The 26,052-nt window shown below is 40.4% G+C and overlaps 1 protein-coding gene across 4 annotated transcripts in view; it reads left to right on the top strand.

Annotated features, from left to right (window-relative positions):
- KLHL32 (kelch like family member 32) overlaps window positions 1-26,052 on the top strand; it is a 215,989-nt gene that overhangs the window by 184,954 nt on the left and 4,983 nt on the right. For 3 of the 4 annotated variants that reach the window (XM_061131890.1, XM_061131888.1, XM_061131891.1), the window contains 3 exons: window positions 9,970-10,028; window positions 14,632-14,824; window positions 16,490-16,584. In XM_061131890.1, the coding sequence (XP_060987873.1) occupies window positions 9,970-10,028; window positions 14,632-14,824; window positions 16,490-16,584 (347 nt within the window). Of the gene's footprint in view, window positions 1-9,969; window positions 10,029-14,631; window positions 14,825-16,489; window positions 16,585-26,052 lie in introns of those variants that run through there. The other variant, XR_009690978.1, reaches the window with a different exon arrangement.

Genomic DNA, 26,052 nt, shown 5'->3' with positions numbered 1-26,052 from the left:
GGAGAGATGTCTTCCTAAGATGCAGAACTAGCGTGAAGCAGGCAGTAGCCAGTGTAGGGGAGCCAGAGGCTTCGTGGAGGTTGGTGGCATCCGCAGCCTCACGTGGCCCCAGGTCCCTTGGCTGCTTCCTACTTGCCATTAACCCCTGCCTGTGCTCAGGCTCGGGCTTCACGGCCCAACCGTTTCCACAACTCTCTCAGCCTCTGGCAGGCACCCAGTGCTGGAAAACCTGTGGTCCACTTTGTACGTGGACTGGGCGGCTGAGCTCGCTGGGAGGACGCCAGCTAAGGGGGCTTGCTATAGATATCTGCTCAGCCCCCAAGTCCTCGCTGTGCCCCACCACTAGGGTCCCATCTACCCTCCTTTGCTAGCTTCCTGCCTCCTGTTTCTCAGAGCAAACGGAAGTGAGGAGGTTCTCGCAGTAAGTTAAGTTCGAGAAGGTGCTGAAGACTGCGAGGAGCCAGAGGAGCAGAGATGGTCTGGAAAGGGGCAGAAGGTTGGGACACACTAGCGGGGAGCATGCAGAGGAAGGAGAACGAGGGAAGGAGCCTGAGAATGGCGATGGCAAGGCCGGAGGAGGAGGAGCATCCTGGGAACCAAAGCCGGAGCGGAAGGGTGGCTGAGAGGGGTCCAGTACTGTGGGGACGGCCAAGTCCAGAATGTCTCCTCTGCATTTTTCAGCCAGGAACTACTTGATCGTTTTATTGGAAGCAGTTTCAGGAGAAGGAGTGAAGGTAGAAGCTCGAATGCAGTGGTCAAAGGTGTGGATGGAGAGGGAAGACGCGAAAGCTGCAAGTGTAGGCCCCCTTTGCACAATGCTGGGATTTCATCGAAACTTGACTCCCTGAGCTTGAGCCTCCCCTCAAGTTTCCCATTACCGTGCCCCGTCCTGCAGGGCGACGTGGCACTGCGCTAGGTACACGCACACTTCAGGCCTGAGCGGCACTTCTCATCACACGTGAATAGCATTTTGGCTTTAGGAAGAACAGGGGAGGAAAGACGGAAGGAAAGACAAAGAAGTTTGGCTGAGAGAATGGAGATGGCTAGAGGAAAAAAAATCTAGGTCAAAGAAGGGAACTTTTTTCGAGGAATGAATGCATTAAGCAAATTTATGGCTAAGGGGACGGACAAAGTGAATTTGAAGTGAAGGACTAGGGGCATCTTCTGGTTGGTAAGTGCTGAGAGCAGCTCATAGGTACCAGGAATGGGGATAAGTGTGGGGGATGCAGGATTGACTGCAGACACAGGGTCCCAGACAGGACAGTGGGCGTTAGGCAGGGGCTCAGGCTTGGACAGGAGAGACCCCCCCCTCCCCGCCCCCCCCCCCCCTGCCCTGTTCCAGGGCAGGATGCAAGCTGGGTCGTGCCATTTCAGGGTCCGGAAGAGGGCCTGTGGGCAGCGGACTTGGGAAAAGTTTCTGAGAGGAAACAGAGGGAACTAACATGTTTCTACGAATTGTGTCAGAACCCATGCTGAATGAGAAAGCACAAAGTTATGGTAGCCCAGTATGCAAATTTCTGTTCTGTTTTTTGGTGGTACTCAGCAGAGTTGATGAGGGCAAATCCTTGAATTCACTCACAATGGAAAGTTTTTAGACTGGGAATGGCCCAGAGGATCTACTGGGAGAGTTCAGCATGCTGGGATCCCAGTTAGGTGGGGTCCAGGGCCTCAGGTTTGCTTGAGGGAGAAATAAGTTTGTTGTGATGTGGAATGACTGCCTAAGAGGCTGTTTTTTGCTCCTGAGGAGGAGTTTGGGGCTTGATAGCTTGACATTCCCAGAGAAGGCAATGGCACCCCACTCCAGTACTCTTGCCTGGAAAATCCCATGGATGGAGGAGTATGGTAGGCTTCGGTCCATGGGGTCGCTAAGAGTCGGACACGACTGAGCGACTTCACTTTCACTTTTCACTTTCACGCATTGGAGAAGGAAATGGCAACCCACTCCAGTGTTCTTGCCTGGAGAATCCCAGGGACGGGGGAGCCTGGTGGGCTGCCGTCTATGGGGTCGCACAGAGTCGGACACGACTGAAGTGACTTAGCAGCAGCAGCAGCAGCAGCTTGACATTCCACTAAAAAGTTCCTGAAAGTGTTAGTCTCTCAGTAGTTGTATCTATCTCTTTGCAACCCCATGGACTGTAACCCTCCAGGCTTCTCTGTCCATGGGATTTCCCAGGCAAGAATACTGGAGTGGGTTGTCATTTCCTTCTCCAGGAGATCTTCCCGACCCAGAGATCGAACTAAATCTCCTGCATTCCTGGCGGATTCTTTACCCTCAGTTTCTAGTAAGCTGGAATTCCACAAAGAATGAAATAATCTTTTTGTTGTTTTAGGTCCTAGCAGCTAGCTGGTCCCAGCAGTTACTTTTTCTTCTGTTGTTTCCACTCCCCCCTGCCCCCCAGTTATGCTCCAGCCTTTACTACTCCCCATCTGAAAGAGATTAAAACAAAACCATTACCGTATTTTACTGAGATGGAAGCCGAACAGAAATGAACCATTCTACAATGCTTTTAAAAGACTAAATGGTTCAAAGAAAGCAATCAGATAACCTACACATTCTCCAAAATAATCACCAAAGCTTTCATCCTAAACTGACTTCCTTTTATTCTGAAGCAGCATTTGGTTTCCCCTCACATTGCTTCTGAAGAAATGAGGCTTAAAGAGGTTAAGTGGTTTTTTTGGATAACACAGTGATTATTTAGCAAAGAAGGAATTTGATTTCTGTGACTCTGGTTTTTGAAAACCATAGTTTTCCCATGAAACCACACAAATCAGTTGCAAAAAAGAAAGATCTCAAAAATAGATGCTCACATTGTAAAAAGAACTTCCAAATGGCGTGACTGAACGTTAATGATACATAGAATAGTTCATACCTGGACATTTGTGTAGGATCAATGATCATTTGATTGTCTTTAATTAACTGACCATCTTAGGGCACAGAGTTGACCTATATTATGTCTTTCTTTTTGTGTTTCTATAGTTTAGATTCTGAAACAGAAATGATATAAAGTTAAAATGTATAAAGGAACAGTGATAATATGGACTACTCTAAAGTATCAATATATTGGCTTAGATTAGAACATTGTTTTCTGAAAGGATTACATATTATAATATAGTAGCCTAATGGCCTTTCAGATTGGTAGCTTAAGTAGGTAAAAACAAAACAAAACAAACAAACAGCCATTGGCTCCATTTCTTTCATGGCGAGAACAGTCTTTGTTCAGATGATCAATTTGTGTCTGTCTAGAAGAATTTAGAAAAAGAAAGTAGAAAAGGGAGTAAGCTGAATTGTTCTACCTAAGAATATGAGAAATATGTCATTTTTCTTTATGCCCAAGAGGAGAGAAGAAGAGTAAAGCTATTGGGTGGGCCAAAAAATTTGTTCGATTTTAAGTGAAAATACATATTTTTCATTTTCACCAGGAACCTGATTGAAAAACCTATTCACTAACCAACAAACTTTTTGGCCACCCCAAAACATCATAGAAATAGGGAATTGGTTGAAGAGTTTGTGTAATAGCAGGAAAAAGGTAAAAGATTCAAGAAGAAAACAGCAAAACCAGGACACTAGAGACAGGCAGTAGTGACCTGTAGAGTTTAATCCTGCTAGGAAGCTGCAGAATCTTTGGAGGCAGGATTCCAGCTTCCTACAGAATGAGGAATTGGAGTTAGAGTGGATTTCATTGAGATTTTAAAGGTCAGCTGACATCTGCATTGTAGTAGATGTTACCATCACTTATTATTTCACTTACTTAAAATAACACATGGTGCATACTTTACATATTTTGAATTACACATTTATATCTGTTCACTCTAGGTAACATATGTGTATATATATATAAAATTTATATTTTCAAGTGCATCAATCTTTTCGTTATAGGTATTCTATAAATTTGAGACTTTCTTTGCAGGGTTTCGAATGTATTAATTACCTATCCATTTGTGTGGTTTCCTCAAGTGTGACAGAAATAATATGGATTCTAGTCTTAATTTAATGCATGGATTAAGGATGCTTCGTTTCAAGATGCTAATTTAGTGGAAAGATTCTTGGCTTTAATTGTTTATGTGGCAGTATTAACACTCCCAAAATATGGGCAGTATAATATCATGTAAAAAATAAGATAATAAAATGTTTATTTTTGCATTCATTATAAATATTCTCATGGTATCCCTTTATCAAGGAATACTAATGAGTTTGGCTCTTTTAATAAACAGCTTATATGAACTTAAATAATGCCAGTTTATTCTTTTGATAATTAGACTATGAGTGTGAAGTTTTTAAAAATCTTTTGCAAATTGGACCAAGTTTACATACAGAGCAGAAGCTAAAACTGTTAAAAAGGAAAAAGTCTTTGAAACCCTTATAAACCGGTCAGTAATTCTGGTTATTAGAAAAAAGAACTATAAGAAATCAATTTCAGGCTGCAAAATTCATTCATTAGTTCAGTATTCCATACTTAAGTTACTTTTTCAGTATTCCATATATACTCATTTGTACCTTTTATGAAAATGGTTAGAAACCTTTGTGAACAAACTACTACAATATCGTGGTGAACTTGGCTGCTGTTCCAAGTACTCTCATTCATCTGAAACCTGAGAGAGAGGTTTCTGTCTCTATTCTGCATATGAGGAACCTGGGCTTGGCCGCTCAGTGGCTTACCCAAGAGGAGAGTCATAAAGGAGCTGTAAGGGGGGTCAGACATGACATAGCTTGTGCTGAAATTCTCCCTCCCCTACCCCCGGATTACTGTGAAGCTGGCACTGCAGGCCTTCAAGGGAATTGCAAAGAACTCTAGATGGTTTTCCACAGTCTTGAACTGGCTGGCAGAATTCCAGCCTGGAGCATCTTCCCCAAGAGCACTGTTGTTGTTGTTCAGTTGCTAAGTAGTTCCAACTCTTTGAGACCCCATGGACTGTAGCTTGCCAGGCTTCCCTGTCCTTCACTATCTTTGCTCAAATTCTCAAAACATTTTTGAGCAAAGATAGACAAGAGTAAAACATTTTTCTTACGCTTCCCTGTTCAACTTCCCACAAAACGTTGTGACAAATGGATGAGTGCATGCCAGGGAGAAGATGACAGGTGACTGCCAAACAAACAGCCTTTGTCTCCACTACTGCGAGCTCACCACTCCTAAGTTCGTTGTGCACAAGAGCAACAACTCACCAATGCTGACAGTGTCTGTAAAATAGTGTGGGTCAATATATGTTAGTCAAGGTAGGTCAAGTCTGTTGGCCCTGCTTTTTTTTTTTTTTTTTCAGGGATCTCTGTTGATAAGTAGAGAGTACTAAAGTCCTTAGTAGGAGTCTGTGGTACCCAATGTAGTGGTAGTACCCCTACTGGAACAGAGCAGGATGCAAAGAACTGAATGTGCCCGTGCTCCTAGCTGAAATCAAGATTGCCAGGAGAGGTATCAGCAACCTCAGGTATGCAGATGATACTACCCTAATAGCAGAAAGGGAAGAGAAACTAAAGAGCCTCTTGATGAAGGTGAAAGAGGAGAGTGAAAAAGTTGGCTTAAAACTCAACGTTCAAAAAAAGAAGATCATGGCAAATAGATGGGGGAAAAGTAGAAACCGTGACATTTTCTTTTCTTGGGCTCCAAAATCACTGCAGATGGTGACTGCAGCCATGAAATTAAGAGACTCTTGCTCCTTGGAAGAAAATCTATGACAAACCTAGACAGTATATTAAAAAGCAGAGACGTTACTTTGCCAACAAAGGTCCATCTAGTCAAAGCTATGGTTTTTCCAGTAGTCTTATATGGTTATGAGAGCAATGCCATAAAGAAGGCTGAGCGCCAAAGAATTGATGCTTTCGAATTGTGGTGTTGAAGAAGACTCTCAAGAGTCCCTTGGAGAGCAAGGAGATCAAAGCAGTCAACCCTAAACAAAATCAACCTGAATATTCATTGGAAGGACTGATGCTGAAGCTTCAATACTTTGGCCACCTGATGCAAAGAGCTGACTCATTGGAAAAGACTCTGATGTTGGGAAAGATTGAGGGCAGGAAGAGAAGGGAGCAACAAAGGATGAGGTGGTTGGATGGCATCACTGGCTCAATGGACATGAATTTGAGCATACTCCAAATTTGAGCAATTTGAGCAAAGATAGTGGGAAAAAAAAAAAGCAGAGCCAACAGACTTGACCTACCTTGACTAACATATATTGACCCACACTATTTTACAGACACTGTCAGCATTGGTGAGTTGTTGCTCTTGAGCACAACGAATTTAGGAGTAGTGAGCTCGCAGTAGTGGAGACAAAGGCTGTTTGTTTGGCAGTCACCTGTCATCTTCTCCCTGGCATGCACTCATCCATTTGTCACAACGTTTTGTGGGAAGTTGAACAGGAAAGCTTAAGAAAAATGTTTTACTCTTGTCTTGATGATAGAGAGCATTTCTCACTGCTGGTAGCATGGTGGTAACTTTTCATTCCTTCTGGCAGTTTTTAAAGACTTATTTGACTTTGAGGGAACCTGCCGTATATCTTTAAGTCACAGTTCAAAAGTATAAGACAGGGTTGTTCATTTTCAATTTTGGCTGAAAAGTCTTAACTTTGACTCTGGCACTTCAAAGTTCGGGAAAACTTGGCTTTAAAAATGGTTGCTGATACGAGATGGCATATTTAATGACAGATGTATCTATAGAAAGCTGTTAAGATGCAGATTATCCCCCCTGGGGTGGGGGAGGGAGATCAAAACTGCCAATCTATAAAATATACTCGATAGAGGAAGGCATGGAATCTATCTTTGCAAGTGCTTTGATTGCGGGGGACAGTATAGCAGCATGTGGCATCATAACCCAGAGCAGACAAATCAGCTTGATGACTTTCAAAGCCAGGAATACTGCTGCAGGCAAGGGTACTCCAGTCTAGGAGAAATTAAAACATATAGAGACTGTTATTAATTCCATATCTATTTTTGTATAGTCAAATCTGTATGCAAATCCTTAGCATCTCATTTCAGAAGATTAATCTAAAAGTGAAGAGTGTTATGTGAAGGGAATGTAATGACAAAGCTCTGAAAATGAGAAATACTGCTAGAGAAATGTGGGCTGCAAACTTGGATGCTTTTTTAAAATTTATTTTTTGTACTGAGAAGAAATGCTTTTTATTTATATGCTCATTTGTAAGTTGTTTCAAAGGGGGAAAGCAATAGAACCAATTCTTAAGGTTTTTCCCTCGCCACCCTGACTTGGCAAAAGTTACAGCACTCGGCTTTTTAAGCACCTCCTGTGGTTTAACATTCTAGAAGTAATCAACCAAGTAACTAACTAGGACTTTTATTCTTACCCCCAACGAGTAACCCAATATCTCATTTCTAAACATTGTCATAAGAGTGAAAATTTGTATGTAAGGGTAAGGAATCTAATTACTGGGCGCAGATTAAGGGGGAAAATTGTATTATAAAGGCATCTGAGGAAGACAATAAATAGTAATTCTGGAAAGCAGGAAGATAAGTGGTGTGCCCTGCTTGGGAGAGAGAGTTCAGTAGCTGCCTTCTAATCCACTGGTTGTACATTTAATCTATAATGGGCAGAGTCTGATACGTATTGTAGTGTAAATATCTTCAAATGGTGTCATAAACAGATAGTTTACTAGGGTAGATATTAATTCTGTCTCATATTTCTAAAACAAGTAGAGAAGCTGTCAGAGTTTTGAAATAATGTGGGGGGAGTTCACCTTCTGTTCCCTCTCATTTGGAGAAATGATTATAGGCGAGCTGGACATTAATCTCGAGGTTATGGGCCAGATCAAAAGCACTTGGCAATCATTTTAACCCTGAAGCCTTGTGAGGTCTCAATAGATTTGATTACTTTTCTGTAGTTATGCTGAGAAAGAATTATTGGACGTTCAATTTTTAATCAGATACAATAAAGGAAGGTTGAGGGGAAAGCAAACATCCCTCTGTATTTGACATACGTTTTGACTCTACATAGGTATTTCAGCCTCAGTTTTCTTAAGTGTATTATCTTTTTCTTTGATTTCATCTTTAAAAATGAGACATTCAGTGAGAAATCCAGAGAAGACTGTTTGAGGGCAGGAAGCTTATTTCTCTCTGTTCTTTGTGGAGTTCTTCTGCAGACAAACCACTTTGCTTGATCTTGAAAGTGGTTGCAAGCTTCAGAGAGAACTTATTTAAAAAAAAGCCTTCCAGTTAATAGTAGCTATGGTCAGTTATGTGAAAGATATACTCTCCTTACAGGGATTGAGACAGTAATGGTTGGCCTGAGCTGTTTCCTCTCCTTTTTATATATCCATTAGTATTGGTTGATTATTCCACTTTCGTTAAGCTGATGCACTAATTCTGTGGTGTTTGGTTGATTTGACTTCTGGCCATGGAGTTGACAGTTGTGACCTATCCAAAGTATTTGAACTACCAAAGCAAAAATTTTACTGGACAAAGTTAAACAGACAAGGGAGACTTGATCCAAGACTATTGCACTAGGGGAGGGAGATTAGAATGCAGTCTGAAGTCAACTCCTCTGAAAAACAATAGGGTTTTTAAGCATTGGGGTGAACTAGATGAAATATACCGAAGTACTTTTGGAGGAAGGTTGATCTGTGTGATGTGTTGAGCACATTCAGTTACCCTGAATCTGTAAATGTTTTTCTCTGTGGCTTGGTCATTTGTGTTTCCTGATTTGCATCCTTCAGAATTAGGCTCCTAGCCTCCATTAGAAACTGAGAGATGGGAACATTATCTTCCTTGATGATAACATCTCAATGGGATGGCTCCCAGGTCTTCGAGGAAGATATTCCTGGGTTGTAAAACTTGTAGGAAGCTTCATAAATGATTTATGTCATTCCCCTTACTTCATCTCATCAAGTAGGTTATATCATGCACATCATCATCATCAGAAGTACAGTACAATAAGGTATTTTGAGAAAGAGTCTGCATTTATGTAACTTTTATTAGGGTATATTTTATAATTGTTCAAATTCATTATTAGTTATTGTTGTTAATCTCTTACTGTGCCTAATTTGTAAATTAAACTTTATCATAGGTATATGTAAATATAGGAAAAACAAAGTATATACAGTATTTGGTGCCATCCTACACTTTCAGGCATCCACTGCAGATCTTGGAATGTATCCCTCAGAGATAAGGGGGGGGGGGGTTATTATTTAGAGTTAAATTAAATTCATATGAAGTTTAAAGTAAAGGATTTCTTTTTTCTGTTCAGTGTGACTACTGGAAAAATTAAAATTGCATATGTGACTCCTGTTTGTGGTGCTTATTCTATTGGACAACACTGGCTCTAGATCTCTTTTGATAAGTAATGTTTTTTTAGATATGGTTCTTCCAAAGAGACATCAGGATATCACTGTGTCAGGACTTCCCTGGCAGTCAGTCCAATGGTTAAGGCTTTGTCTTCCAATGCAGGGGGTGTGGGTTCGATCCCTGGTTGGGGAGCTAAGATCCTGCATGCCTCTGGGCCACAAAGCCAAAAAATGTAAAACAGAAGCAATATTGTAACAGATTCAATAAAGACTTTAAAAATGATCCACATCAAAAAGTCTTAAAAAAAAGAAGATATTACTGTTCACTGTGTTAGCACACCTAAGACTACAGCTATAAGATGACAAGTTAGCCAAGGACAAGAGTTTTCCATATAACTATGTCCCTGGCTTAAATATTGTAGAGATTTGTGTTAAGTGTGCTATGCTTGCCCCCACTCCCTCGCCATATTTTGCTCCTCATTCTGGCCATGCAGAGCAGCTTGCCAGAATTGGGCGCCTCGTGGTAATCTCAGCGTACTTGTTGCTTGCTCTCAACTGGATTGCTTCTGAAATGTTTCTTGAAAATGAAACTGCTTCAACAATAAGCTTAACTATGTCATGGGTTCACCACGAGGGTGTACAAACAGATCCTCAGCAGTAGCTAATTTTCATTTAATTGTATCTCGTTCTTATGTTGGACTATCCCATTTCTTATTCATGAAAGCGCTAACACGTGCTAATCCGTTACAGGTGGAGTAACTAACACGGCACAATACCAGAACAGACTAATGGTATATGAACCTAACCAGGTAAGACTCATCTAAGAAAAGCTCATTACCTTAATTAAAATGAATTTTTAAAGATTCCTGCAGTAATTAGGAGTTGGAATGCCAAGTCTATACACACACATGCATCTTAAACTTACATAGAGAAAAGGAAGCATCTGGATAAACTGCTTTTGGGTTGCTTTTTTTCCCCCCCTTACAAAACATGAACTCTCAGCTCTTTTTGTTTTATGCTCTACTCAATGCTTAACTCTTTCAGAGTTTTGCATAATGTAGGAAAGAGGGAAAATATGTTGATGAGTTAAATGCCCTTATTTCCGTTTATCTCAAGTGTCTTTGAGATTTCCTGAGAAACGATTTGCACTGTCTTGTTGCTGCAGCCTTTGAGAAGGCTTGTCATTCTAGGAAGGGAGCACGCTTATAGTTTTGTTATTCCCAAATAAACAGTAACTTTTATTTAACCCTGTATAGTCAGCATATCCCAGGGCATTGTGAAGGATAAATCTGAAGGAGAGGTATCTGAAGAGTTGGAGTATGTTTTTCATCTAAGAGCTGGGCCTGGACTGGGCACATTGGGATGGTGCCTGTCCCTTCTGCCCACTTCTCATGCACATTTCATGACTTCTTTCCCCACAAAAGAACAACTATTTTTCTTTTCCTTCTACCAAAGTATCTGTAACTGTGACACATGTTTGCTGAGTTTTGCCATTTCTGTGATTTTGGCAATGTAAGTATTTTTCCTGGTTATGACAATATTCCAAAATGATTGGAGGTCAAATCTTCATCAGCTGAAGATAATGGAACTGGGAAACAACAGGTTGACTTTGACAGTCTAGGTCGGGGTTAGCCATCAAATATATGTTCAGAGTGACCTCAATCTATTTGGTATCTTTTAATTTTTACAGTTCCTTGATTCTGAGTGTAACAAAAGTATTTCTGTCTTTGCAAGTGTGTTTCCTGATGTCATTAGAAGCTGTCCATTTGGGAGACCATGTGTTCCTGGGCTGGGTGTCTCAAGGGGGATCATTAATTACAGTTGCTTGAGTTTGGTGCACACGTGGTTAAAGAGGAAGAAGGTGTTAACATTTCTCAAATGAGTTCTGTTTCATGTTTGTACACACATGCTCTTTTTTAAAATTCTGCTGGCATATTGTTTACGGTGGGTACTGGCAAACATCACATCTGCTTGCATCTTGCTCAGAATCTCAATAACTCTATCATTCAGCCCTGGTGCTTATTTCTCTGCTAGGCCTTTGTGGAAAGTCAGTAATGCCTGCCATCTGCCACAGAGCACATCGCTACCTGCCAACAGGCGGGCCGGGGTGACCTCCGCTTCCTCAGCACTGATTAGCATCCACACGCTAGCTTATTAGGGATGACCCCGCCAGGCCTCTCTGTTTCTCTGCCTTTGCCGCGGTTGGCGGCTCACCTGGCAGGCACGGCAGTGAAGGAAGCTAAAGATATGATCGGGGATGCAGGCAGGCTTTGCACAGCAGATGGCATCCAGAGTCCTGTGGCAGGGGACTGGACTGCTAGTGCAAACACTGCGTCCTCAGACCGTGACGCATTGCCTCATACAAAGCACCTTCAGGAAGCACCGTCAGCGTCTGGAGTTAAATCCACTTGTGTGTAATGTATTAAAGGTAGCTCTTAGAATATCTAAAAGAAAGGTTTAACTCTTCTATTAAAGATACAATTAATTGGAAGGAGATTCTTATTGTGACATGTTTAAAAACTGGGGGAGCAGATGAATGCAAGCCTTAAACAACTGGACAAACCACTTTTTTCTTGTGAGTATATCTTTAAAAGAGAAATTAGAAATGAGCCAGTCAGTATGCCATTAGTGAATGGACCAATATTTATACAAAACTTTTTTTTTTTTTCTGATTCTGCGTTTATACCTCTGTGAACTGGTGAAGTTGTATGTATTCAAAACATGATGATTTTTCTGGTCGAAACCCAAATTTTTCTTGGCAAAAAGAAATTACCTGTGTTCTTCCTGTATGTTTAGTGTTTATATAAAAAGAAAATGGTTAGGCTTATTTACCTGTCCATTACTTGAGATTTAAATTAAAGTCATATTTGATTTTCACCTATTTTTATATTTTAAATAACCTTATTAGAGAGGAGTTGAGGATACTTTTCTTAATCCTGAGAGTGATATAAAACCAAACATTAGAGGTTTTACCATTTCCTAAAGAAATGGTCTTCTGTAACAGAAGACCAAATAACAATATGCCTGGAAATAACTTTTCCCAATTTGGTGAAGATGTGAGTGTAAATATATTAAAGGCTGTGAGGGGTTTGTTGCTGAATCAACACTTTTCTCTTCCATTGACCTCAGGAGGTTCATCCTGGAAAGAACAGCAAAGCTGCCCTCACATTAGCTTATGTAGGGTCCCCTGTGAGCCAGTGATTTAATCACAGTAAGTTTCCTAGTTCAGTTCAGTCGCTCAGTCATGTCCGACTTCTTGCGACCCCATGGACTGCAGCACGCCAGACCTCCTTGTCCATCACCAATTCCCAGAGTTTACTCAAACTCATGTTTATTGAGTCGGAGATGCCATCCAACCATCTCATCCTCTGTCATCCCCTTCTCCTTCCGCCTTCAATCTTTTCCAGCAGGGTCTTTTCAAAGGAGTCAGTTCTTCGCATCTGGTGGCCAAAGTATTAGCATTTCAGCTTCAACATCAGCCCTTCCAATGAATATTCAGGACTGATTTCCTTTAGGATGGACAGTTGGATCTCCTTGCAGTCCAAGGGACTCTCAAGAGTCTTCTCCAACACCACAGCTCAAAAGCATCAGTTCTTTGGCACTCAGCTTTCTTTATAGTCCAACTCTTACATCCATACATGACCACTGGGAAAACCATAGCCTTGACTAGATGGACCTTTGTTGGCAAAGTGATATCTCTGCTTTTTAATATGTTGTCTTAGGTTGATCATAACTTTTCTTCCAAGGAGCAAGTGTCTTTTATTTTCATGGCTGCAGTCACCATCTGCAGTCATTTTGGAGCCTCCCCAAATAGAGTCTGTTACTGTTTCTACTGTTTCCCCATCTATTTGCCATGAAGTGATGGGACCGGATGCCCTGATCTTAGTTTTCTGAATGTTGAGCTTTAAGCCAACTATTTCACTCTCCTCTTTCATTTTCATCAAGAGGCTCTTTAGTTCTTCTTCCCTTTCTGCCATAAGGGTGGTGTCATCTGCATATCTGAGGTTATTGATATTTCTCCCGGCAATCTTGATTCCAGCCTGTGCTTCATCCAACCCAGCGTTTCTCATGATGTACTCTGCATGTAAGTTAAATAAGCAGGGTGAAAATATACAGCCTTAACATACTCCTTTTCCTATTTAGAACCAGTCTGTTGTTCTATGTCCAATTCAAATGTTGCTTCCTGACCTGCATACAGATTTCTCAAGAGGCGGGTCAGGTGGTCTGGTATTCCCATCTCTTTCAGAATTTTCCACAGTTGGTGGTGATCCACAAAGTCAAGGGCTTTGGTGTAGTCAATAAAGCAGAAATAGATGTTTTTCTGGAACTCTCTTGCTTTTTCGATAATCCAACGAATGTTGGCAATTTGATCTCTTGTTCCTCTGCCTTTTCTAAATCCAGCTTGAACATCTGGAAGTTCACGGTTCACGTACTGTTGAAGCCTGGCTTGGGGAATTTTGAGCATTACTTTACTAGCGTGTGAGATGAGTGCAATTGTGAGGTAGTTTGAAGATTCTTTAGCATTGCCTTTGTTTGGGATTGGAAGGAAAATTGATCTTTTCCAGTCCTGTGGCCACTGCTGAGTTTTCCAAATTTGCTGGCATATTGAGTGCAGCACTTTCACAGCACCATCTTTTAGGATTTGAAATAGCTCATCTGGGATTCCATCCCCTCCACCAGCTTTGTTCATAGTGATGCTTCTTAAGGCCACTTGACTTCACATTCTATTGCTGACTGTGGCTTAGATCATGAACTCCTTATTGCCAAGTTCAGACTTGAATTGGAGAAAATAGGGAAAACCACTAGACCATTCAGGTATGACCTAAATCACGTTTCCTAAAGTGCACATTATCAGACATGTGTGCCAGGCAGTGTTCTAAATGCTTTAGGTGCATTAGCTCATTTAATCTTCACAACAGGCTTGTCAGTTGGGTGCTGTTATCTCCATTTTACAGAGGAGGAAGCAGGCACAGACAGGTTAAGTAAATTGCCAAGCTCACACACAAATTATAAACTCGGTATCCTGGATCCAGAGCCTGTTTTGTTATCATTACACCACTGTACACAAATACCTATGCATGTGCACTCCTAAGTCATTTGTAGGAGTATGTTCTCTCAACTGGGAGATAACTATCATGAAAACTTCTAAACTCTCATATGCTCCTCTTACAAATGCAAAATGCCCTCTAAAATGCAGCCCAAACAAGAGGAAATGCCTTATGTAAATTGCAAAACAGTTAGAACTTGTAGGATCTTCTGCACTTGTTCTCAGGTAAGACACCCATTCCTTTCAAACTAAGTAAACAATATTTAAATAGAATGTGGTCCACCAGCAACTACTAATGAGGCTCCGCTGTTTTCTGCCATGGACATCTTCAGTTAGCAGTTCACCTGCATTTCTCTTCTTTTCAGAATAAGTGGATAAGCCGTAGCCCCATGCTGCAGAGGCGGGTCTACCATTCCATGGCTGCTGTTCAAAGGAAGCTTTATGTTCTTGGAGGCAATGACCTGGATTACAATAATGACCGGATCCTCGTGCGGCATATAGATTCCTACAACATAGACACTGACCAGTGGACGCGCTGCAATTTTAACCTGTTGACTGGCAAGTACCTTTGATTAAGTAAATCAGGAGAAAGAAGAGATTCAGGAAGTTGACAAACTTGTTTTTTTAGACATCTTGAGGGCAGCTCTAAATATTAAATGCATGATAGTAGAACAACTTGGTTTTATTACCAAAGGTGAACATTGTTTCTCTCTGACTCAGTTAAAATCTGACTCAGTCCATTGGCTGAGCATCCAGTTTCTCAGGGCCTGTGTTTACCTTTGTGTGTGTTCTCACATTGTCGAGAGAGGCATGTCAAGTCCATTATTGTCAATCAATATTCATGTAGGAACACTGGTATCAGTAGGAGGGATCAGGTGCTGAGTTAATGACTCTGTAGGAGCAATTTATTTTTCTCTTCTCACTTTTAGTCTTATTTCTTATGAGTTCAGGAGAATGGTCTTCACTGTTTATCACTGTCAGATATCGTTTTTTGCCTGTATTTTCCTAAAGAGAAAACACTGGAGATGTTCTATGCGTAGGGGTCTGGCAGCACTTCTGACCACACAGACCTATCCAGCCATCACCATGAGCAGCACTAGGGAGCGACCATCCTCATCCCAAAGTGAATGAAAAGAAAGAAGCAAATAGCCCACCCCTGACATTTCTTTATGAAGTTGAAAACTTCCTCCCTTCTTGGCTTGCGTTATTAAGATCCCTTCCCTTCCATTAAGATCACAGGCTCAAAAGGGTGGGCAGGACTATGGCCTGAAGGCATTTTAATATGCTGAGTGGGCACTCACAGCCACTGCTGAGGAGTCCACGTTGGGGGCCTAACCAGTGTGAGAGGGTTAGATGCTTTATACTGAGCTCCTGTTTTTCTGGAAAATGATCTGAGGCCCACCTACAGCACTTAATTCTGAGTTCCCGTAGTGGTACCTTAGCCCCTTGGTCCCCCGATCTGTGATTCTGTCTGCTGTAGGATCCAGCTTATTTATTACCCGAGTCAATTCTGTGTTAGCCCATCAATAAGAAGAGACTGTCTCTCTCTGATGGCCTCCAGGGAAGAATATGTGGTAGTGAGTTATTCTTTTTTTTTTTTTAAATGGAGGAGGAACCTTTTATCATTTTGGCGTGTCTATATCTAGGGACTACCCAGGCTGGTCCCAGCTCAGGAACTTTATAATATAGTCTTAAAATTGTTGTGTATGTAAAGAAAAAGGAAAGTAGTAACTATCAGTCTTCTTCTGTCATTTGTCTTCATTTGGGGCACACTAGGGGCATGGCTCTGTTTTATTCGCTTCTTGGAGTTGCAGCTGTTACAGATGTAAGCACTTGCCTTAAAAGTATTTGTATTCAGTAGAACAAGAGGTGTTTTACATTCCTCAAATATACTTTATTTCCATTAGTATTAATTAATGGCATACAACATGGTATTAAACTCTTCTATACGGCTTATTATTGCTGTCTTTAATGCTGTATTTACTAATTTGACTGGCTGTTGAGTGTTATCACCTGGTTCTGACCCAACACTGATTCATTCTCTGAGAGTGCTTAATTCTTCCCTCTGAGACCTGGGAGGCAGGGGTTAGTTGCGGCAAAAATCCTGTGGAATATACACGTGTGCCACAGGGGAAAACTACCCCTCAGTGGCAAAAGGGTTAATTAAGACATGCAAGGAAATGGATTTATTTTTCCTCTTTTATTCAATTCTCTTTACTTTAGGCCAAAATGAATCTGGAGTTGCTGTCCATAATGAGAGAATATACTTAGTTGGTGGATATTCGATTTGGACAAATGAGCCTCTGGCTTGTATCCAGGTGAGTGGTTGAAGTCCCCTTTTGAAGTTCATTCAAGTGGTTCAGTGAGGTTATTTTTTTGCAGTGCTGAATTGAAGGAAGAGAATATTTACATGTAGAAAGAAGATTGAGCTCCTTTGCGCAGCTAGTTCAGCCACTAAACTTCGTTCTGCATCCTAAAAATGATATCTCATGATTGAGTCCTGTTGAAAATCAAGATGGGAATGAGCTTTAACAGTATACATAATATATACGGGAAGTGGGGGAAGTGGAATGCCTTTCCCTTTTTTAAAACCGAAACCTGTTGAAATCTTGGTAACTGTACTTTCACATCTGCAAAACTTACTTTCTGTATATTCCAATTCGTTCATTTAACAAATGCCCCCTACAGTGGTGGTGTTTCCTAGCAGAAGTGAGTAGTTGTGTTTTGTGATTGGTCTGCGGGGGGAATCTCTGCCCCCAGAGTACCCTTGGCTCAACATGTGAGCAGCCCAGACTGGGCAAGCTGCTAGCTGGGCTGTTCAGAACAGCAGTAGCTGTTGATATATATATATAGTCAAGGTGGTATTATTTATTTTTATTTATTTTACAATTCTTACCAGAGCTGTTTTTCTACTTTGAGTTCTGTGATAGCATATTGACATGTATTAGCCTTGACCTTTCCCTGATCTCCAGAAAAACATATCATTATAACTATTCATAATATCTAACCTCATCTTTGTGGGAAGATTTTAAACAGATGCTTCAATGTCTTTAATAGTTGCAGGACTATTAGAGCTTTTAATTTCTTCTTCACATCTCATAAGGTATGTATCTTTTTTTCAAGACACTTTTCCATGTTTTCTAAGTTTTCAAAAATGTTAGTATATAGATATTGAGTTGGTTATATTCTACTTTACATTTGTAATATTGCTTTTTTTTTTTTTTCCCTTCCATTCTTGATCTGTCTTGCCCAAGATTTGTCTGGGGATTTTTAACTTATTTCTACTGTTGATATAGATAAGTAGTTTTAAGTCAGCAAAGGTAGCATAGAAATGAATATTTAACAGGCTTGTCCTGATGGAGGTAGTTTCTGATCTAACAGAGGGAACGTGATGTGTTAGTTTAAGGTATATGATATAATTTTATATACCTATACATTGCTAAGTAATCACGACAGTAAATCGAACATCCCTTACCTCACACAGTTGCACATTTGTACTTTTTTCTTACGAGAACTTTTAAGATTTACTTCCTTAGCACGTTTCAAATATGCAATATGCAATAGAGTATAGTCAACACTAAGGACACTGTATCCCTGAACGTATCCCTTTTTTGAGGTATCTTTTGACGACCTCACCCATTTCTGTCACTCCCCACTGCTTGCCTCTTGGAACCACCAATCTGTCTTTGCTTTCTATGAGTTCAGTTTTTTTTTTTTATTCCACATATAAGTGAGATCATAGAGTTTTGTCTTTTTCTGACATATTTTTTTGGATTGGCCAGAAAGTTCGCTGGGGTTTTTCCATAAGATGGTACAGAAAAACCTGAACGAACTTTTTGGCCAACCCATTACCTAGAGTAATGATGCCCTCAAGGTCCATATATGTTGTTGCAAAAGAAGGACTTCCTATTTTAATGTCTTTTTCTGTATATATATGTTTGTGTGTGTGTGTGTAGATAGATATATATCTATCTCACATCTTCTTTATCCATTCACCCATAAGTGGACACTTAGGTTGTTTCCACGTCCTGGCTATATTATATACAATGTTGTAGTGACCATGGTACAGATGTCTCTTCATGATACTGATTTTGTTTTCTTTGCATAAATACCCAGAAGTGGAGTTACTAAACTATAAGGTATTTTTAACTTTTTGTGGAAACTTCAAACTTTTTTCAATAGTAGCTGCATCATTACTAGGAAGCATTACAAAGTGAGTGGATAAAGATGATGGAATTCCAGCCAAGCTATTTAAATCCTAGAAGATGATGCTGGTCAAGTGCTACACTCAATGTCAGCAAATTTGTCAGTTTTCATTCCAATTCCAAAGAAGGGCAGTCCCAAAAATGTTCAAACTGCCGGACAGTTGTGCTCATTTCATATGCTAGTATGGTTATGTTCAAAATCCTTCAAGCTAGGCTTCAGCAGTATGTAAACTGAGAATTTCCAGATGTACAAGCTGGGCTTAGAAAAGGCAGAGGAACCAGAAATCAAATTGCCAACATTCGCTGGATCATAGAGAAAGCAAGGGAATTCCAGAAAGACATCTGTTTCACTGACTATGCTAAAGCCTTAGACTGTGTGGATCACAAAAAACTGTGGAAAATTCTTCAAGAGATGGGAATACCAGACCACCTTCCCTGTCTTCTGAGAAACCTGTGTGCAGGCCAAGAAGCAACAGTTAGAACCAGACATGCAACAATGGACTGGTTCCAAAGTGGGAAAGGAGTGTGTCAAGGCTGTATATTGTCACCTAGCTTAATATGCAGAGTACCATGAGAAATGCCAGCCTGGATGAATCACAAGCTGGAATCAAGATTGTTGGGAAGAAGTATCAACAACCTCACATATGCATGTGATATCACTCTAATGGCAGAAAGTGAAGAGGAACTAAAGAACCTCTTGATGAGGGTGAAAGAGGAGAGTGAAAAAGCTGGCTTGAAACTCAACATTCAAAAAACAAAGACCATGGCATCTGGTCCCATCACTTCATGGGAAATAGATAGGGAAACAGTGGAAACAGTGACTTTATTTTCTTGGGCTCTGAAATCACTGCTGACGGAAAACTGCAGCTATTAAATTAAAAGACGTTTGCTCCTTGGAAGAAAAGCTATGACAAACCTAGACAGCATATCAAAAAGCAGAGACATCACTTTGTCAATAGTGATCCACCTAGTCAAAGGTATGGTTTTTCCAGTAGTCATGTATAGATGTGAGAGTTGTACCATAAAGAAGGCTGAGAGCCAGAGAATTGATGCTTTCAAATAGTGGTGCTGGAGAAGACTCTTGAGAGTCTCTTGGACAGCAAGGAGATCAAAGCAGTCAATCCTAAAGGAAATCAACCCTGAATGTTCATTGGAAGGACTGATGCTGAAGGTTCAGTACTTCGGCCACCTGATATGAAGAACCGACTCATTGGAAAAGACCCTGATGCTGGGAAAGACTGAAGGTAAAAGGAGAAGGAGATGGTAGGAGATGGTTAGATAGAATCACTGACTAAATGGACATGAGTTTGAACAAACTTCAGGAGATAGTGAAGGACTGGGAAGCCTTCTGTGCTGAAGTCCACGGGGTTGCAAAGAGTCAGATACCACTTAGCAACAGAACAACAACAAAGCTACGCCAGTTTACATGCTTTCCCTACCTGCAGTGCCCGAGGGTCACTCATCATGTACACTAATTAACTCCTCATTACATCTGGCTGTTCCCAAACAAGTCTGTTTTCAAAAAGATGAAGGAGTACATGTGTATATCTTAAGCCACTGAGGATATTCTAGAGTAGCCTCAGGATTAAAGTGATTCTGAAAGAGGCAATTCATACATTTTAATCAAGTAAGTTTTAATCAGAGCTTGTGTTAATGGAATAAATTTCATCTCTGAGATTGGACAATAAAAGATTCTAATGTATCTGCTTTTTAAAAAAAATGGGCATTCTGGGTAGTTCTGTGTTCCCGTAGTTACTTTGAATCACCACATCAATCAGTCACTTGCAAAAGCTGTGTTTATTTCGTTGGCTGGCATGTTAGTCCCACAAAACACCGATAAACTTGATAAAGGCTTTTAAGAGCCTTTATTGTTTGTAGATAATAAGTTCATATAAGCATATGAATTGTCATTTAGAGAGGCTTGGAGTGTTAAATCTTCATGGATAACAGACTCATCACGTATCTTCGATTTTAGCTATGGACAGCTGATTATGGATTACATTATCATTCATTCTAAACCACGGCTGTACAGTCAGTCTCAAGTATTTATTTTTTGGGTGACTACAGAACTATTTATTTTGGTTCATTAACAGTAAATATGTTGATGGTTGAAGAGACTACCTACATGTTCAAGCCATTTCCTTACTACTTTCTGGAAGAATATCCAGCGGAGAAGTAAGCTCATGAGAGATTGAAAGAGTATTTATAAGAAGGTACTGACTAGACAGTAGAAATTCCTGAGTACATATCATCAGGTTGAAAATCACAGGAGACAAGACAAGAAGGTGGAGGAGAGGACATGAGCTGACCTCGTCTATGGAAATACTAAATCACAACTTGCTGCTAAACAACCGCTGACAAATTCTGGAAGCTACCAAAAAGATACCCTCCATCCACAAGATGGTAGGAGGGGTCAATTGTGATAAAGTTCAATCCCATACACGCTGGGTGGGCAGCCCACAAACCAGAAACTAATTATATCACAGAAGTTCTCCCACGGGAGTAAAAGTTCTGAGCCCCACATCAGGCTCCCCAGCCTGGGGGTCTGGCAACAGGGGGAGCTCCCAGAGAAGCTCCCAGAGAAGAAGGCCAACTTGGCTTAGTCACAGGAATTTCACAGGACTGGGGAAATAAATTCCATTCTTGGAGGGCACTCACAGAGTCTTGTGTGTACCAGAACACAGGGAAAAGAGTCGTTGTCCTTGTAAGAGATTAGGCCAGACTTACCTGTTAATATTGGAGGCTCTCCTGCATGGTGGGTGGGGGTGTGTGGCTGTGAAGTCAGAATGATGTAAATCACTGCTGTGGAAAAGAATAAAGAATGAAAAGAAATAAGGATAGTCTAAGAGACCTCTGGACAATAGTAAATGCACTAATATTTGCATTATAGGGGTCCCAGAAGAAGAGAGAGCGAGCGAGAAAGGACCTGAGGAAATCTTTGAAGAAAAAGTAGCTAAAAGCTTCTCTAACATGGGGAAGGAGAATGTTACCCAAGTCCAGGAGGCACAGAGTCCCAGGCAGGATGCATTCAAGGAGGAACATGCTGAGACAGTAATAAACTGACAGAAATTAAAGGCAAAGAAAACATTGCTAAAAGCAATAAGGGAAAAAAAAAATAATGTACAAGGAAACTCCCATAAGGTTATCAACTGATTTCTCTGCAGGTAAGAAGGGAATGTGGCGTGATACATTTAAACTGATGAAAGGGAAGAACCTACAACCTACTCAGCAAGGCTCTCCTGGAGATTTGTCAAGAAACCAAAAGCTTTACAGACAAGCAGAAGCTAAGAGAATTCAGCACCACCAGACCAGCTTTGCAAGAAATACTAAAGGAACTGCTCCAGGTGGAAAAGAAAAGGCCATGACTAGAGACAAAATTATGAATGGGAAAGCTCACCGGTGAAGACAAACATACAGTAAAGGTAGGAAATCATCTGCACACAAATATGGTATCAAAATCAGCCAATTGTGAGGAGAGCACATGCAAGATATTGGAAATGCACCAAAAAAAAAAAAAAAAAAAAAACCAATTACAGGCCAATATCACTGATGTGAACATAGATGTAAAAATCCTCAACAAAACATTAGCAACATACATTAAAGGGCTCATATACCATGATCACGATTGAACCCTGGTGGCTCAGATGGTAAAGCATCTGCCTACAATGTGGGAGACCCAGGTTCAACCCCTGGGTTGGGAAGATCCCCTGGAGAAGGAAATGGCAACCCACTCCAGTATTCTTGCCTGGAAAATCCCATGGACAGAGGAGCCTAGCAGGCTACAGTCCACGGGGTTGCAAAGAGTCGGACACACCTGAGCGACTTCACTTTCACAACCATGATCAAATGGGGTTTATCTCAGGGATGCAATGATTTTTCAATATCTGCAAGTCAATCTGTGATACACCACACCCACAAATTGAAGAATGAAACCCATATGATCATCTCAATAGATGCAGGAAAAGCTTCTGATAAAATTCAACACCCATTTACAATAAAAAAAACTCTCCAGAAAGTAGGCATAGAGGGAGCCTACCTAAAATAATTAAAGGCCATATGTGACAGACCTACAGCTAACATCATAATCAACAGTGAAAAGCTGAAAGCATTTCCTCTAAGATTAGGAAAAAGACAAGGATGTCTACTCAAACCACTTTATTAAACACAGCTGTGGAAGTTATAGCCATTGTAATCCAAAAAGAGAAATAAAGGGAATCCAAATTGGAAAAGAGGGAGTAAAACTGTCACTGTTTGCAGATGACATGATACTATATATAGAAAATCCTAAAGATGCTACCAGAAAACTACTAAAGCTTGCCAATGAATTTGGTAAAATTGCAAGATACAAAATAAATGCAAGGAAATCTGTTGCATTTCTATACAGTAACAATGAAAGATCAGAAAGAGAAATTAAAGTAATCCCATTGCATCAAAAAGAGTAAGATACTTAGGAATAAAACAAAAGACCAGGACTCTGAAAACTGTTAGATGCTGATAAAAAAAATTAAAGATGATACAAACAGAAGATATACAATATCTTAGAACTGGAAAAACATCATTATAGTTATTAATAAAATGACCAATACCACCCAAGGCAATCTACAAGTTGAATGCCTTCCCTATCAAATTACCAACAGCATTTTTCACAGAACTGGAACAAAAATTTTTTTTTAATTTATATGGAAGCATAAAAGACCCCAAATAGCCAAAGCAATCTTGAGAAAGAAAAACAGTTGGAGGAAAGAGGTTCCCTGACCTTCGGACAGTACTACAAAGCTACAGTCATCAAACGGTCTGGTACTGGCAGGAAAACAGAAATATAAGTCAAAAGAACAGGATAGAAAGCCCTGTGGTCAATTACACACCAGTGGTCAATTAATCTACAAGAAAGGAAGCAAGACTATATATACAATGGAGAAAACACAGTTTCTTCAATAAATGGTGGGAAAAATTAAATTACAGTTTTTAACACAATACACAAAAATAAACTCAAAATGGATTAAATATAATCCATTTTATAAATATAATCCATCTTATAAATATAAGACCCAACACTGTCCACTCCTACAGGAAAACATAGGCAGAACACTCTTTGATATAAATTGCAGCAGTATCTTTTTTGATCTGTCTCCTAGAATAATGGAAATAAAAACAAAAATAAACAGATGGGACTTAAACTCAAAGCTTTTATACAGCAAAGCAAACTATAAAAAAAAAAAAAAAAACAGCAAAAGACAACCCACAGAATGGGAAAAAATATTTGCAAATGGTGCCTCTGACAAGGGATTTCCAAAATTTACAGACATCTCATGTGGCTCACTATCAGAAAAACCCAAACAAAAAATGAGAAAATCTAAATATGTGTCATGTGTCACAGATGGTCACATCTGTCACATCTTGGTCACAAGATGACCAAGAGGCACATGAGAAGACACTCAACATCGTTAAAAATTAGAGAAATGCAAATCAAAACCACAGTATCACCTCACACCAGTCAGAACGGCCATCATCAAAAAGTCTACAAACAATACATGTTGGAGAGTGTGGAGGAAAGGAAACTCTCCTACACTGTTGGGAATGTAAATTGGTACAACCATGAGGGAGAACTGTACGGAGGTTCCTTAAAAAGCTAAAAATAGAGCTACCACATGATCTAGCAATCCAACTCAAAGGCATGCATCTGAAGAAAACCATGTTTCAAAAGGATACATGCACCGCAATTTTCATTGCAATACTGTTTACAGTAGCCAAGAAATGAAATCAACCTAAATGTCTATCAACAGGAATGGATAAAGATGTGATACATATATACAATGGAATATCACTCAGCCATTAAAAAGAATGAAATAATGCCATTTGTAATGACATGGATGGACCTGGAGATTATCATGCTAAGTGATGTTGGAGAAAGTCAAATTATCATATGATGCTATTTTTATGCAAAATCTAAAAAAAATGATACAAATGAACTTATTTACAAAACAGAAACAGACCCACAGACTTAGAGAACAAACGTATGGTAACCACGGGGGCAGAGTCGAGGGGGAGGGGGTTTGAGGTTGGCATGTGCATGCTACTGTATTTACAACAGATAACCAACATGGAGCTACTGTCTATCACGGGGTACATGGCTCAGTACTCTAACAACCTAAATGGGAAAAGAATTTCAAAAAGGATAGATATATGTATAATTGAATCACTTTGTCATATACCTACAACTATCAACATTGTTAACCAACTATATTCCAGTGTAAGATAAAAATTAACAACAACAACAACAAAAAAAAAAACCACAAAATTTTTTAAGCTCCAAAACACTGAATAAATTGAGATATGATCTGTGAAGGAAAAAAGTATAGGAAAGAGTGGAGAAAATAGTATAGATGTTAAAAATATCAAAAGTTTTAAGTTTTTTTTTATAAGTCACAAATATGTAGAATTCTTGGATTCTAAAGGCATGGCTGACTAAGATTAGTGAAAGTCACACTTAAATAGTTCAGACTGGTCTGTTAACATCCAGAAGGACTAGTCTTTTTTTTTCCCCCATTTTGAAAATACCAGCCAATAACCTGTCTATTAGACTGACCCTTCTGGGCTCATCATTAAAGTTTACTTAACTATCTTTTGTAGGATTCAGCCACACAGGGATGAAGCATGTCAAATGTTGAGAAACCATACTTTTTTATCTTCTTTTCTGCTATGTGACTGACCACAAACTGTTTGACCCATTATGAGGACAACTGAAACAAGAGAAAAGCCGAGATGCTCTTAAATTCATACTTTGAGATTAAGCTTTGGGCTTGTTGGTAACACTTACCCGTGGAAGACGTTAAGCCCTGAGGAGTCAGGTGCCCTCGTTAGTTCAGCGGGTGTGTAAGCAAGCAGCTGGCGCAGAGCTCGACCCTAGCCTGGTATCCCGGGGACGACAAGCATCATGGAGCAGCTGCCTAGGTGATTAGTCCGGGCTGTCAGATCACCTCCACCGCTCTTCACCTAGGATTACTTCTTCTTGGCTGGAGGATATGCTGCCAAGTTGGCACCTCCTTCTCCCCAATGCCTTCTGTCTGCCAGCTTTCACGGGAGTGTACTGGAGAAAAACCACCAACCCTTTTGTTTCCTCTGTCATACAGATTAAATAAATTACATCTGCTTAGTGGCTTCCCAGGTGGCATAGTGGTAGAGAATCTGCCTGCCAGTACAGGGGACGCAAGAGACATGGGTTTAATTCCTGGGTCGGGACGACCCCCTGGAGGAGGACATGGCAGCCCGCTCCAGTCTTCTTGCCCGGTGACCGCCGTGGACAGAGGAGCCCGGGGGGTTACAGTCCGCGGGGTTGCAGCGTTGGACTTGCCTGAGCACGCACATAAGCACTTACCGTACGCAGTCTCTCTCGGTCCAGGAAACCAGACAAAAGTTCTCTGGATGGTGACTTCAACTTTCGTGTTCTAAAAATTTATTCAGTCAGAGAGGGGATGTCACAAAATGGCATGAAATCCTTATTCTTTCTTGGGTTGCAATCCTGAGACAAAAAACTGGCTCTACCGCTCACTAGCTGTGTGACCCTGATTAAGTCACTCAGCC

The sequence above is a fragment of the Dama dama genome, chromosome 28 (assembly GCF_033118175.1).
Source record: "Dama dama isolate Ldn47 chromosome 28, ASM3311817v1, whole genome shotgun sequence".
In the NCBI taxonomy this organism is placed as follows: Eukaryota; Metazoa; Chordata; class Mammalia; order Artiodactyla; family Cervidae; genus Dama; species Dama dama.
This window is presented reverse-complemented; position numbering and strand designations above follow the sequence as displayed.